At 40.1% G+C, this 15,739-nt stretch overlaps 1 protein-coding gene across 2 annotated transcripts; it reads right to left on the reverse strand.

Moving 5' to 3' along the window:
• Window positions 1–2,590: 2,590 nt before the first annotated feature.
• Window positions 2,591–4,555, reverse strand: LOC311305775 (uncharacterized protein). 2 transcript variants are annotated; one of them, XM_084433616.1, is made up of 6 exons: window positions 4,048–4,555; window positions 3,646–3,860; window positions 3,445–3,506; window positions 3,256–3,353; window positions 3,046–3,164; window positions 2,591–2,938 (listed from the first exon to the last, which is right to left on the reverse strand). In XM_084433616.1, exons 1-6 carry the CDS (start codon window positions 4,385–4,387, stop codon window positions 2,909–2,911), a joined length of 864 nt encoding a protein of 287 aa, XP_084289742.1. In that variant the 5' UTR covers window positions 4,388–4,555; the 3' UTR covers window positions 2,591–2,908. The 2 variants fall into 2 exon arrangements, with proteins under 2 accessions (XP_084289742.1, XP_084289741.1); XM_084433615.1 differs by lacking the exon at window positions 2,591–2,938 and having other exon boundaries at window positions 3,260–3,353; window positions 4,048–4,435.
• Window positions 4,556–15,739: the final 11,184 nt, after the last annotated feature.

Here is a 15,739-nt window from a genome sequence, read left to right on the forward strand (position 1 = left end):
GCTCTCCAAATATGGTGTTACACGTTTGTAGCCTATAGAACCAATCAAAAAGCTTAGAAATGTACACAAACGCTGATCATTTGTCAATGGGAAGCCCCGTTTCGACTGACCGGCACGCGATTGGTCCAGCCATCCTCCTGTCAGACTCGCAGCGCTCTGTGTAAACAAGCTAGTAGATCTCCTCAGAAAGATTAAATATTATTAATTTGAGAAATGTCGCTGGCAAAAGAGAGCAAAGTCGCCAAAAGCGTTGAACTCACTGGAGGCTTCTAACTGGTCAGCAAGAGTGGCTAAAGCTAGTGATTTTTTGGGATCTGGAGACGTGTCATCCTCTGATACAGCGAAAGTGACAGCCCTGTGGTATTTATTGTGTATGGATGTGAGTGAGTGCAATTATTCTGTGAGTGTATTTATCTGCAAGGAGAATCCATTACAATGTGTTTGATTCAATTTAACCCAATATTTAACTGTTGGTATCTCAGTTATGAATTTGTTACACTGTTATTGTCAACTAGCACACACACACACACACACACACACACACACACACACACACACACACACACACACACACACCCTCTCTCTCAAGCAGGAATGTAGCACCTCTGTTCAATCTTTCTGATTTTAGTAAATTATTGTAAAAGTGCCTTTTAAATTATTTATTCAAATAAAAACTTTTAAATAATTTGAGCTTCAGCCTGGTTTAATAGCATATATATATATATATAATAAATATAAATGTCTTTGGTCAAATTAAGTTGTAAAATACATAGTTTATCCCAATGCAATGGATTTTGAAAGATATCAACAAAAAACGGGCAAAAAAATTTAAAAGCGATTTTCTCAGGTTTTCAATTGGAAAAAGAGGGCAGACGACCATAATTCAAATGTGTATATCTTTACAACCATTCAAGGTATGACTTTGGCTGTCTGTCTGGCCACAGAATCTCGTCCACATCACAGCGTATATTCTCCCTTGCGATGCAACGAGGGAAGAAACGGCGTGCATGTCGCAACCATCCCCTACACTGATCTCCTGAAATATCTTCACACGCAGCGTCCATTTCATGGAGCAGGGACCTCTGATCTTGAGCCCGATGCTCATACACTCTCCACCTCCTTAAGCGGAGAAATACTCCTCAGTAGGATTGAGGAAAGGAGAGTAAGGTGGTAGGAACACCATGACCATCCTTGGATGAATAGTGAACCAGGCCCTGATGAGCGGGCTACGGTGAAAATTCAATGACATATTGTGGTAGGTGAGGCCCTACGAGACCTCTCTCATTTTCAGGGATCAAATCAAAATGAAGGCGGTCCAAGAAGATGAGGAGCTTCTGTGTATTGTATGGGCCAAGACTGGGGATGTGAGTGGCCACACCATTCTCAGATATGGCAGCACACATAGTTTTATTGCCCCCTCGCTGGCCTGGGACATAATATTATATGGTATATACGTGAGGAAAATAAGTATTTGAACACCCTGCTATTTTGCAAGTTCTCCCACTTGGAAATCATGGAGGGGTCTGAAATTGTCATCGTAGGTGCATGTCCACTGTGAGAGACATAATCTAAAAAAAAAAAATCCAGAAATCACAATATATGATTTTTTAACTATTTATTTGTATGATACAGCTGCAAATAAGTATTTGAACACCTGTCTATCAGCTAGAATTCTGACCCTCAAAGACCTGTTAGTCTGCCTTTAAAATGTCCACCTCCACTCCCTGTTTGAGGTCGTTAGCTGCATAAAGACACCTGTCCACCCCATACAATCAGTAAGAATCCTACTACTAACATGGCCAAGACCAAAGAGCTGTCCAAAGACACTAGAGACAAAATTGTACACCTCCACAAGGCTGGAAAGGGCTACGGGGAAATTGCCAAGCAGCTTGGTGAAAAAAGGTCCACTGTTGGAGCAATCATTAGAAAATGGAAGAAGCTAAACATGACTGTCAATCTCCCTCGGACTGGGGCTCCATGCAAGATCTCACCTCGTGGGGTTAACCCATCTCAATGATCCTAAGAAAGGTGAGAAATCAGCCCAGAACACTGCATGAAAATTGGGATTTCCGACCCCGTAAACGGCCGTAAATCTCCCTAATTTTCGGCAGTTAACGACAATTTACAGCCTGTGAACGTCGCGTTCGTCTGTGCCGAATATTGTCGGAAACGAACCATGACGTATGCAGAGCGCTCGCGCCGGAGGTGTGAATGGCTCTAATTACCATATGAATAGCAGCTCCCGCCAGAGAAAGGCTTGAATTTCCTCACTCACTATTGGTTGAACCCACGTGGTTTAAACAAGAAAAATCACTCGTGATTGGTTGGCAGATCTGTTACTATTGGTCACCCTCGCTCATTATAAATTCAAAAAATTATAATATTCATATAAATAATAATATATATATTTTTTTATATTTATAAATTCAAAAAAATATATTTATATAAATTATGATATATAAATTATTTTTTTTATATTCATAATATGCTATTCTGTGGTATATTCATGTCATTGTTAACCTATGGACTACACTATTATTACCATCAAGGACATTAATTTATCAAGGAAAGGAAAATTTGCCAGGGACATGCTGTTTATTCAAAGAAAGAGCTTTATTAGCACAAACACAAAACAATATACACCTATGTACAAAGCATAGATCATCTGCACACACAACAAATTGGAAGCTCAGTGTCTGTTTTCATCTTCGGAGCTGTAGGTGACCAGCGGCGTTCTCTCTGAATTCGATCCACTTTGAAAACGTCTGTGGTGCGTTGCCCTGTATTTAGGAGTCGCCTCTAATCTCGACTGCAGCGTAGCACAGAGCTCTGTGAGCTCCTGGCTGGTGGTTGAACTTCATCGGACATCAGATCTATGGTGGCGCACTTCCAAATGCCCACGTCATCCTCAGCTAGCACACCGTCTCGCTTCTAGCAGCTGTAAAAACAACCAATACAGACAATCAGTACTGTGATGCACTGTGTATGGACACAAAACATCTATTAATGCACGTGAAAAATAGTCACATTGACTAAAAATCTTACCCTCTTTCTTCTCGCTCGACTCCGAGCTGAACTCGTCACAGCTTCGGCCTGCAATGCCAGATCTGGTTGTTTGTACCTGAAGCTCCTGCGTACTGTCTCGTAGTATGTCTTACAGGCAGCTGGAAAACAATTTAATGAGAGTGATATGAATAAAAACAACGCAAGTCACAGTAAAATTAAACAATGGAGAAAATAGTAAAAGTTACTTACACACAATGTCGTCATGATCAGCGTCATGAAAATCTGGACTTGCAGACATAGCTCTGAGTAAATGTGAGGTTACGCCCTCGTTATGAGGCGAGGTTACTCTGTGGAAACAAAACGTATGATTAAGATCGGTATCTATAACGGATCTATTTCCTTATACAAGAGAATGAAAGCATATTCTTTGAATCTTACCTTTGCTCCGGTTCGTAGTGCATGGAATTGGTCTCAGAGTTGTGAAGACGGCGTAGTGCTTCCTGTAAATTACAAGGAAAAAATAGATTTTTATAAAGCAACTCGTTCTTTTACTTTTGTAAGTTACTTTTAGCTTGTGCCACTTAAAAAAAAAACTTTGCTTTTATGCTACTTTTAGCTTAGATAACATAGCAGTCTTACCGCAATCTTAGGATTGTGCACCCGTCTTCTCTTCTTAGAGTTGGTCTCTTCCACACAGTTTTTCGACTCCAAAGCAGCCAATCTATCCTCTATAGACAGCAGCCTGGAATTTACTAAAGTGAACTGCTGATTTACATCGGCAGCAAACTGAGTAAGCTGACGAGACAGCCCACTGATAGCAATCAGAAGTTTCTTCTCGCCGGTCTGCGGACTGACTGAAAGGGGTTGATCGCGTCCAGATGCAGAGGAGTTGAAGGGGAGGTGAAGGGAAGACGTCGTCCAGCCATTGCAAGTAAGAACAGGAAACAACAAAGCAGCAAAAACACAGGAAATGTATGAAAGGTCTGAGTACGGGAGTAAAACTGTACGTTACAGGTGTAAAAGTTAAATTGTGGTGCTCACCATTGTCTGAACTGTCAATCTCTGGATGCATTTCTTCAGATTCTTCCATCCCTCTTTCTGGTTCCTCTGAGTTTATTTCACTTTCATCAATCTCTCCAACTCCAGCCAAGTTATCTTCGAGGTCTTTACACATCGACGGTACAAAACTCCCGCCTGTCGGGTCATGACTGGATAGATGTAGGCTCTGTACTTCATCTGACCTAGCCCTTTTGTTTTTTTTCTCCCAAACTCCATTTTTGAAATAGCGCTTTCTGTGGTCAAAATACTGTGTATGACAGAGTTCAGTGTCGCAATGTTCACATAGGCGCCGAGGTCTTTTCTTTAGTCTTGGGACTTCCATCTTTCAACTGCTGGCACACTGCTTCACAGAGCTTTATAGGCAAACAGTGGTAGGCATGCGAGCACCTCACATGTGATTGGAGGAGCCCGACGAGCCTTCTAGCTCTCGTCCAATCACGTGCGAGGTCATGGGCATGACGACACGTACAGCAGTACTTGAAAGACGATCATATAAACAGACATGGTTATGTGCTACAGATATTGTAACCCTAAGTTACCTGGTTTCCCATTTAAATTGTCTAGTTAAATGTGGTTTATTATAACTGTTGTGATTATTGTAGTAATAATTAAATACGAATATCGCATTATAATGCATAACTGTATCTTCTGTATGGGTTTTCCAGACGAAACAGCAGATGACCAAAGCATTCATCTTTTCCTGGAGACCAGCGATTCAGAATCAGTGCAAGATGATGAAGACATCTCCTGTGATGTGGTAAGCATGAAATTACTTTTGAATACAAGTATAAATTTCCATGCTAATCCAGAGCTCAAACGGGAAAACCCAACATGTTTCACCAACATTATTGTTTCCACTTTCAGTACTACTATCTTTACTCTCAGTGTACAGTTTAAATTTCTGTTAAGGAACTATGAAAGCAACTAAAAAACACTTTTCATACTCCGAAGGCCATATTAATGATGGTCTTTTAATACTCAAATGGCCATCTTAATGATGCTCTTTTCACTTTCAAATGGCCATATTAATGCTCTTTTCACTCTCAAATGGCCATAATAATGATGCACTTTTCACACTCAAATGGCCATAATAATGATGCACTTTTCACTCTCAAATGGCCATATTAATGCTCTTTTCACTCTTCAATGGCCATAATAATAATGCTCTTTTCACTCTCAAATGGCCATAATAATGATGCACTTTTCACACTCAAATGGTCATAATAATGATGAACATTTCACTCTCAAATGGCCATAATAATGATGCACTTTTCACACTCAAATGGCCATAATAATGATGAACATTTCACTCTCAAATGGCCATAATAATGATGCATTTTCATGCTCAAATGGCCATAATAATGCTCTTTTCACTCTTAAATGGCCATAATAATGATTGACTTTTCACTCTCAAATGTACACATTCATGCGTTAAGTACGGCCGTTTGAGGTGATGAGTATGATAATTGTGTGTGTTTTAAATGTGTACTTTATATTTGTATAGGATGATGTGACTGAAGAGGGGGAAAGCTTTGCTGAGGATCAGAGTGAAGCCTTTCATATACAAGATGAGGAGGAGCAAGGAAGTGATCAGTCCAGAAGTGAAAAACCAGAAGACTTGTTGATAAAACTTCTGGCCATGATGCTTTTGTCATGGCAATCCACCTTCAAGATTTCTGACAATGCCATCACATCACTTCTTCTGTGCATTAAGCAGTTCATGTGGATAATGGGAAATGTTCTCTGTGCTAATTCCCTCACTGCCTTTGCAAGCATTATTCCAAAGACTTTATTCTCCTTGAGGAAATGGACTGGTATCCTCCGTGACAACTTCTTACAGTATGTGGTTTGTCCAAAATGTATGGCAGTATACGTGCTAACTGAAACGTACGAGGTCGGACGGGATGGCACAAAGGTTTGCAAGACTTGTGGTCACATTCCATTCTACAATCACCCACAGCAGAGGTCTGCTGCCAGGCCTAAAAAACCCAAGTAATGTCAATAAAAGGCAAAAAAAGCTGCCTTTAGAATTATAAACCCTTGATTTAACAAAAAGGGAATGCATCTTGAATCTTAAAATCTACTTGTTCTTCCGTAGTCCCCATGAAATTATGGCTGAGATGCTCCTGAGGTGTCCTGAGGGCTGCCGGAACTTCATTAAGGCACAGCTGTCAGAGGCAGGGATTTAATGTTTTAAGAGTTTAGGGTTCTTTTTCTCGCCTTTTTCATTTTCAAACTGTATTTTATTTGATCACATTCACCACAATTCAATACAGTTACACTACACCACAGTTCAATTTCAGTGTAATCAGATATTTGTGATATGTGAATGCTATGTGAGACAAAGTGGCAAATAAACATTTCAAGTGTTAAAGGGGTGGTTCAGGATTTTGAACATCGGACCTCATTTCCAAGTTAGCCTTTGTGTTATTTATCAGTGGAGACAGTTTTCAAAAATGTTCACCCAGTCCTTCCAGTTGCATAGTTCGCCGGTGCTAGGCTAGCGTGAGTCAACGGTATATGCTAGCCTGCCATTAAAAACAGTTTTACCTACTCCACAGTACACCAAAAGCAAATCAATTATAAAGTCAGACTACCGATGTAAATATCAATTGAGAGAACAATGTTAGAAATCAAACTACTCTTGCATCTCAATGATCGCATTACATTTACAGGAACTAGTTTCTCAGCAGCGGCGGAATTTTACTTTCCTCCGGTTAGTAGTACTGCGCCGAAAAGTAAACACGGCAGGTAAATACACTTTCGAGATTGTCATGTGGACAGGCTCTCTCGGTTGCCTAAGTAACTTAATATCACTCCGCCGCTGCTGTAGACTGTGTGCTAATAAATACAGGGAACAATGTACAACTATTGCAATGCGATGAAACGGTAGTTTGATTTCTAACATTATTCTCTCAACAGACATTTACATCGGTAGTCTGGCGTTATAATTGATTTGCTTTTGGTGTACTGTGGAGTGGGTAAAACTGTTTTTAATGGCAGGCTAGCATATACCGTTGATATATATGTTCAAAATCCTGAACCACCCCTTTAAATGTGTTGTGTAAATGACTGCTAAAATTATTAATTCGACAAAATGTTGTCTTTATTCTTTTGTTTTATCATGCTTGATAAGTAAATTTGATATAGTAACGCAAAACCTAGAAAAAAATTAAATAATAATTTTTGTAATTGAAAACAAGAATTTTTTTTTATATTTATAAATCATGGAATTTATAGATCATGGAATGTTAAATGCTTGAATAAATTGATCTCAAAAGATTAAAAAAAAAAGTCCAGCCATGCATGAAATAACATAGGAAATGAATACGGGTCTTTTTAGACCCATGTTGTGCATTAGAATGGGTTTCCATAGCTTGCGCATCAAAGGGTTAAATCACCTCTTCGATGTGCTAAATTCTTGTTAATTATGTAAAAAAATTGCACCTTAACTTCAAACATACAACTTACTAACTACACTGGATTAATTATGACCAACCTTTCTACCTTCACCCCACTAACTATCTACCTACAACTATCCTACTTGCGGATTCATCAAGGACTCAAACCACTGGCGATGACCCCTCGGTGCAGGAAACCTGGAAAAAGAGAACTTCCTGAGTGAATGCATCAACTGGGTGGCAGGCTGCCATTTCAGGTCAGTCAATAAGAAAAGACAAACAACCAAACTACACCAAATCAACATCTAGGCTGAGGCACACACTAACTAACCCCCCAGATCTCAACGTAAACCAGCACCGTGCCAGCACGGAATGTGCCTCTCCATAAAGAGCGTCTTTCTAGTCCACAAGAGGTGCACAGATGCTGGAATGAAGTATTTGTGAACCTCAAAAAACACACAATTTTCAAATAAAAAGTTAATAAAATAAAAAGCTGAAAACTAGGATTTTGACCACCTGCTTTTTTTCTGTTAGAACATGTTCTCCTTGATTCGGGGCAAAGGGGGTCACAAATCAGTCCATCCAGGATTTCACAATTTTTTTGTGTGATTTTTTGCGATCAAAATGACTGATTTTGAGGTGGTAACTTCCAGAAAGTTTTATATTTTTTCACATTTACTATAATAGTATTATATCAGATGCGCAATAGTCATACATGAGACAAATCACAAACAATGCATAAAGCTTGTTTATTTTGGTTTAATCAAATTCTCATCAAATTAACTTTTAAAACAACCTATGGATAATTTTTCTACCTGACCTATGTAAATATTAACAGCAGGTGTAGTAATTTATACTGTAGAACTGTGTGTAAATCCTGAGTTGAGGGGTTACTTACAGTGCGGTGTTTTGCATGGCTTCCCCACTGTGTATAGCTATGCAATACGAAGTGACCGTTCGAAAGGAAACTAACTTACTCGGTTACTATCGTAACCTCAGTTCCCTGAGAGTAGGGAACGAGTATTGCGTAGCCGGCCGCACTATAGTAACCTGGCAAGTTGTCGCTTCAGTCTTTAAACCTGCTAAAATGGCGTTTTTCGGGGACTGATATCATAGACAGTAAAATAATAATATAGGTTAAGGCCGCGCCCCCTTGGCGGGCTCTGACCTGTAATGGCGTGATGCTAGCTCATTCGCACACATGTCAGAGGCGCCTGCGCCATTGGATGTGCAGTTGCTGCAGCACAGCCAATGAGTAAGCCAGACACTCGCTGTGCAGCTGTAAAATGTGTTTTACATTATAGACTTCAGTAAATCGAAGAAAAGAAGTTTCCCCTTTTCCCCAACATCTGTATCCACGTAAAAATGCATTGAAACTTTAATTAAACTAGAGATATTTCAATTGGGTGATTATAATTTAATGTTTTGTGAGGTCTTTTTCATTTTTGTGATTATTTTGCGGTTAAATTAGGAATTATGCAGAATCACAAAAAAAATTGCCATTTTGTTGATTTTGCGTTGTATTCAGTGATCGCCGAATTGCGAAAAACTGGAGGGATGGACAAATACAATCCAAGTGCGAGAGAGTTCACTGCTGCGCTCAGGGGATTGAGTGTTTCGAATATCCTACCTGCCCTTTCTGCATCGGCTGCATCCAATTGCGAGGTGGATGATGGAACAACCCTACTAGCCACAGTCTCAGAGGACGCAATCCCCTCCACCTCTTCCACAACAGCTCCAATGACCTCACTGGCACTCCCTACCTCACTGACAACAGAGATCGAGGACGAAGAACTGGTGTTGATGTCGGACATTGTGGAAGATAAGGTCATCTCTACAACACAAAACACTGCATTGACACACTGCTACAGTCATAAATCACATGGAACAGACATGATCATGCTCATATTAATGCTCATATTCAATGACTACGTTTACATGCAGCCAATAACCCATTCAAAACCAGAATATTAGCAATAACCCGATCACACGGCTATGTAAACACCGGCAAAACCCCAAATATGCTCATATCCCGGTTATTAAAAACCCGAATATGATCCCTGGGGTACCCCTTTTCTAACCCGAATATTTAGTCATGTAAACGCGTATCGGCATATCCCCATCAAAAGGAACATTGATTTGTGTTCTGCACATGTTCTATTCACAAGGAATCTTGGTCTTTTGAGTAGAGACGGCGCATACAAAAACCCGCTTGTAGTATACCGGAAGTAAACAAGAAGTAGAGGTAAACATTGCGAGACGCAGCACAGCACCACACTTTTGGAGCAAGGAGGAAAGCGCAAACAAAGGCGATCGCTATCTGCCCCGAACTATTCATTATCCGCGTATTGCTGCTGTTGTTGTTGTCTTTGGATACAGGAAGAAGAATCGGAAAAGACGCATATTGCGTCTTAAGGTTGTCCGTACGTCCAGATGCTAACCGTGCGTCGCCGTTTACATCGGGATATTGCCAATTGATTACAAATTCTGTGTATACAGGAGTAACTCTCTCTGCTCACGCATGTAAATGGGTTATTCCGAATGTTTCAGAAACCCAAATAGTGACCTTAACCCGACCATAACCCGAATATTGACAGCTTGTAAACGTAGTCATTGTAACACTGTATTTTCTCTTACTTGTAGACTGTTGGCGATTGCATCGAGGAGGGCCTGTTCTGTGTCGCTGACTGGCTTGTCCGGGTCCTTCAGCAGGAGGAAATAATCCAGGCCTGTCCACACTGCGAGGTGCTGCTGTTGGGTGACCGACATCAGGACCACAGCTATGCCGCAAGTGTGGACCACCCCTGCCTGGAAGCCAAAGAATACATGGCATCGACGAACCTCATGAAGCCATCGGAAATTTTTTTCGCTGCAATCCAGCTTTTGGAGGGGGAATTTGCGAGGCACATAGACACTTTCTGACCTCACAACAAGATCACCCAAAACATGGAAAGGACTCTGGGGAGTCTAGGGGCTCAACAGCCTCTTTAGCTCGCACCCTGAGCATGCCAGTCTATTGGAGACAATAGCGATTAAAAAATTTGTAATGTGCAGGCTCGGGCGGAAATCCGCGAGAGGAACAGGAGGCTGAGCAAATAGCAAAGCACCATAGCAGCTCAGAGAAAGCTGTCCTCCTTCACGGCCTGAATGGAGCTGGAGCTAGAAGATCATATTGCTGTTGCTGTTCCTGTGGAGAGGTTTTTTTCTTAACATAAAAAAAAGTTTAAAACAAGTATTCTAAATACATTTTTTTTTTACCACATGGAACGATTGTTATTTTCCTTTTTACATTAGCTAACTAGAACTCTTTGTAACTCATGTCTTAACCGAAAGAGCCTTACCTCATTTTGAGGGGTACAGCGTCATAGACCTCCATTCATTCTGCACTCGCCTGCAAGTGCCCCCGCATGGACAGAGACGTGTTACTGCAGCCAGTCCAGAAACCGGAAGTAACCAGAGAGTGCTAATTTCGTTAGCACTCGACGTAAACATATGCCTGGAAAAAAACACCACTGCTGATAATGTGTGGTCAGATGCTGCATCTGATTGGCCCATGTCCTATGAATCAGACGAGTTAGAGACTGAGTTTAATGTTGACGTTAACGTGATTGATGGATTTTGGTCAGATGCTCTGACAGAAACTGACTCAAGTGATGACGAATTTGTTGAGTCTGCAGAGTGTCTTGGGGAGGAGCTCAGAGGTTGGGCAATAGACATCCAAATACCACAATGCCATCTAAATGGGCTGTTGGGCATCCTGAGAAAACATCATTCATTCATATCTCCCAAAGGATGCCCGCACTCTTTTAGGCACTCCAACTAATTATGAGGTCCAGCAGATTGCTGGTGGCACCATGCCTTATTTTGGAATTGGGAAAGGCATTAGGCATGTGTTAAACAAGATACACTGTAAAAAATTTGTTACACTCCCAAATCAAAAATTTCAATTGACCGATAACATCTACATTTTTCAATTGGCCCAAGTGAAATTCTGTAAATTCTAAAATTAAATGTACAGATTTTCACTTGGGCCAATTGAAAAATTTAGATGTTATCGGTCAATTGAAATTTTTGATTTGGGAGTGTTACAAATTTTTTACAGTGTAGAGTTAAACCTCTCCCAAAGGCCATTTATTTACAAGTAAATATTGATGGACTACCTTTGTTCAAAAACAGCAATAAGCAGTTCTGGCCCATTCTAGGCTTGGTAGAGGAAGACAAAGCAAAGCAACCATTCGTCATCGCTTTGTATTTTGGATCTTAAAAAAAACAGAGAATGTCAATCTGTTCCTAGAATCATTTGTGAATGAATATGGAAAGCTTAAATTAGAGGGTGTGGATGTAACTGGCAAATGTGTAGATATTAAAATTTCAATTTTGTTTGCGATGCAAGTGCGAGGGCTTTCGTAAAAAACATTAAAGCCCACAATGCATACCACGGCTGTGAAAAAATGCACACAGGAGGGAACATGGGTGTAAAATCGCATGACTTTTCCTGATGTCGATTCACCTTTACGGACAGATACGTCTTTTATTAATAAAGACGATGAGTTTCACCATAAAGGGACCAGTGTGTGTTGACTAGGGTTGGAATTGGTATGGTCTCCCAATTTCCATTAGATGTTATGCACCTGGTTTTTCTTGGGGTTGTGAGAAAGTTGATAGTTTTGATAGATCACTGACTATTGTTCCTACACAGACTGTTTCAAAAGTCCTTCTTTTTCAGTATAAGGATGGGTTTGTGGTGACGTGCAACACTGCTCCTCCACATCGAGAGGGGCCAGGGCATCTTTTCCGGATGCCTCTTGGACGCCTTCCCGGGAAGGTGTTCCAGGCATGTCCCAAAGGGAGGAAACCCAGAGGAAGACCTAGGAAACGCTGGAGGGATGATGTCTCCCGGCTGGCCTGGGAACGCCTCGGTGTCCCCCCGGAAGAGCTGGAGGAAGTGTCTAGGGAGAGGGAAGTCTGGGCATCCCTTCATAGACTGCTACCCCCGCGACCCTGCCCCGGATAAGCGGAAGAAGATGGATGGATGGATGAATAGGCGTACACTGCATTAAAGGGCACCTATTATGACTCTTATCACAAGATGTAAAATAAGTCTCTGCTGTCCCCAGAGTATGTATGTGAAGTTTTAGCTCAAAATACCCAACATATAATTTTTTACAGCATGTTTAAATTGTCATTTTTTGGAGCTCAGAAAAACATGCTGTTGTAGTGTGTATCCCTTTAAATGCAAATGACTGCTGCTGCCGGCCCAGGGGGCGGAGCCTCACGAGCTCACGCTCAGAGCCAAGACAAACTCATCTAATAATATCAGAACAGAAACTCTCAGTTGCGATGTTCATTTAGACTCGGAGTCGGACAATAATGCCCACGGAGCCAGATAATATATGCTGTATGGAAATAGAACAGGTATCGTTTAGTTTAATTTTGGTTATAACTTATTTGTCATCTGCTTTTATCCACTATTAACAAAAGTCTGCTGTAGCAAACCCTGTCCGAATGATGAACAAAATATGCTGACGAGTTCAGTGAAGTTTATTGTACATCACACAAAAGATGAGCGTTAGTTTTACTCCAGAGAATCACTGTAAGAGCTGAATAAACACAGTAAAACAAGTGTGCATTAAAGATGAACTGAACTGAAATAATCAACGTTGATAACGTGTTGTTTATGACAATTAAAAGTAGATTACACAAAAAATTTGAATTAAAAATATCAATATAGCTCTTTTTTTAAGCAACACAAAAATTGCGTTTGTTAGTATAAGAGCGCTGGCAATTCTGATGACGTCACCGGCATGGTAGAACCTGCGAAGGTATATAGGCAGCTGCAGCTGCAGGTCCTAAACACAAAGGTGAGTCATTTTAATGGCATGGGTATTTTTTTAACGCAGGTGCTGAGGGGGTGCTAGATATATTATATACAAATAGAGTATTAATAAATGAGCAAACATAGGCCACTTAATATTTAATGATTTAATTGAACAAGCAACATTCAGCATTCAATCAAATATTCTTATAGATGTATTATTTTTAATAATGCTAATTAATAATTAGCCTAATTATTTCAACATAATATCTCGTTATTTCGTAATATGTAGCCTACATACGATGTGTGCGTGCAACAAGCAAGATGTGCATTTGTAAATCCGGTGATGGGCAAACATTGATTTTTATTAATAAACAGTGTCAGCTGCAAAGATTAAGCTGACGATCGCCATCTCCGTAGTGAACGCGCTTATAGAGACAAATGCACATCATTACATAATCAGAGGGTAGCCTATTTCTTTTCGTTTTGAATTGTTTCGTTTAAAGACATTTCAAGCTTTCTATATTTCTCATGTCTGTAAGGCATACACTGAGTTTCGGTTAAGTTAGGATGGGATGCGCTCCAGTTCACGTGCAATGCAAGTGGAGGCGCGGACGCCTCCATGATTATAATGTCTGCTATATTTGCTTCTTATATATTAAATACAGGCAATTGGTTGATGAAGAAAATATTAAAATTAAGATACAATTTATACAAAACTCATGCTGTTAACTTTTTTTATATTCAACATAGATAAAAAAAAAAAAAAAAAAAAAACATTTTAATATTTTAACAAATATGAAACTAAATGAGCTTATTTAATGGCTACAACACGTACAGTAGGCTTACAGACTCTCTATTTGTACAAATTGCTGCACATTCATTTACTTCTGAATTGTGCACGTTGAAAGGCATTTGTTTGTGCATAAAACATATCTGCAACATTTATCAAGTTAACGGATAATTGTGCGTGCATTTATTAATTATTATCTTAATGAATAATGCAACAAGGATGAAGCATGTAAACTGCGTTGTTTGTTTATTCAGAATGGAATGGATTGCAAATAGATCCGAATGAAGAAACGTAAAAAATAAAAAATAAAAACAACAACCTGAACTCCCTCTGTATCAACAATGTGCCCTGAGACGATGGACATCAGCTAGCTTCAGGGTGGGTAGGACATTGGAATCTGTTTACAGACCTGCTGTGGTTTAATTAGCAGCTAGTAAACGCATTATTATCGAGACGATTCATGATTTATACAGTTTATATGGTCGGAGTGGTGGCTAGCTTGTGGAGTTTGACAAAAGTGCTTCCAACGTGTTTAGCTGCTAGCTCTTTCCCTAGATTGGATCGTTTGGTATCTAGCTTGATTTTGTTACTCAATTTCAATTAATGAGTGTCTCAGTTTTTTTGAACGCTATAAAGCCTAACGTTACACGTTATATGTGCGTGTAAGTGAATATGTACATGTTTTGTGTATGTGACAACGTCACATCCAGCCCTTTGCTTAGCTTGCTATAACTTGCTATCATGATAACAGTTAACATACTTCTCTGTCCTCTGCCTTGACGTGAGCGTTTTAGCGCCCTGTCTCTGCGGAAACATAGATAGCATCGGTGGTGTTAGTACATTGGTCTATCGGTCTGCCCTGTACTACAGCCTGAAAAGTTTAACATTGACAGAATGGCCTCAGGTTTAACCCTCACCAGTGAACCTGTTGTATTGAAAGTACAACTCTCTAAACAGTCTGTCGCAAAAAAAAAAAAGAAGCTCACTACGGACTCGAAATCCAGGGGCTGCATGCAATGGCTGCTCTGCTGTTGGTTAGCAATGGAGTAGCTAACCATTCCAGTGACGTAGCCGAATGTTGAAATCCAACATGGCGGCGCCCGTGTAACAACAACAACATTTTCAACATACCATTTTATCCCTTTTAACAAATTCTGCCACTTTGAAAATTGTACCAATGGGAATAAATAAAATACACCTGTTTTATCACCTTTACTCAAAATTCCAGTTCAGTTCATCTTTAAAGTCTTATCCATAAACTCTCTCTCTCTCTCTCCCTTTCATTATCATCAACATACACAGCGAAGTACACAAAACACTCGTTACAACTAACAGTAAACAAATATATACACACCTTTTCAGTGGGTGCTTAATAAACTGGTAAAAATTATATATGTAAAATGACTCGATGAGCTGTCATAAAGTGCATGCTCTCACTTTCATTTCTGCCGTGGTCAGTAACGTTAGGCCTGTCGCTCCTCTGGATACTGTAAGCTGGATCACAAACAGTACAGATCCATCCTCGAGTAACAACGAGAGTAAATGAAGACTACTATGTTCATTCTTACAACTAACAACAAAACACCTCAATCGCTTAGGAGACATTATTGTCTACAGCTGCTCAAGCGTCGAAACAATGGCAGACTCTGTGCCCAGCTCTCTCAG

This window comes from Rutilus rutilus, assembly GCF_951802725.1.
Source record: "Rutilus rutilus genome assembly, chromosome: 1".
In the NCBI taxonomy this organism is placed as follows: domain Eukaryota; kingdom Metazoa; phylum Chordata; class Actinopteri; order Cypriniformes; family Leuciscidae; genus Rutilus; species Rutilus rutilus.

Coding starts and splice junctions, on each gene's coding strand:
- LOC311305775 (XM_084433616.1), bottom strand. CDS start 4,387: ATGGAAGTCCCAAGACTAAAGAAAAGACCTCGGCGCCTATGTGAACAT. Junction 3,354..3,444: donor CACTACGAACCGGAGCAAAG/GTAAGATTCAAA, acceptor TTGTTTCCACAG/AGTAACCTCGCCTCATAACG. Junction 3,165..3,255: donor TGATCATGACGACATTGTGT/GTAAGTAACTTT, acceptor ATTGTTTTCCAG/CTGCCTGTAAGACATACTAC.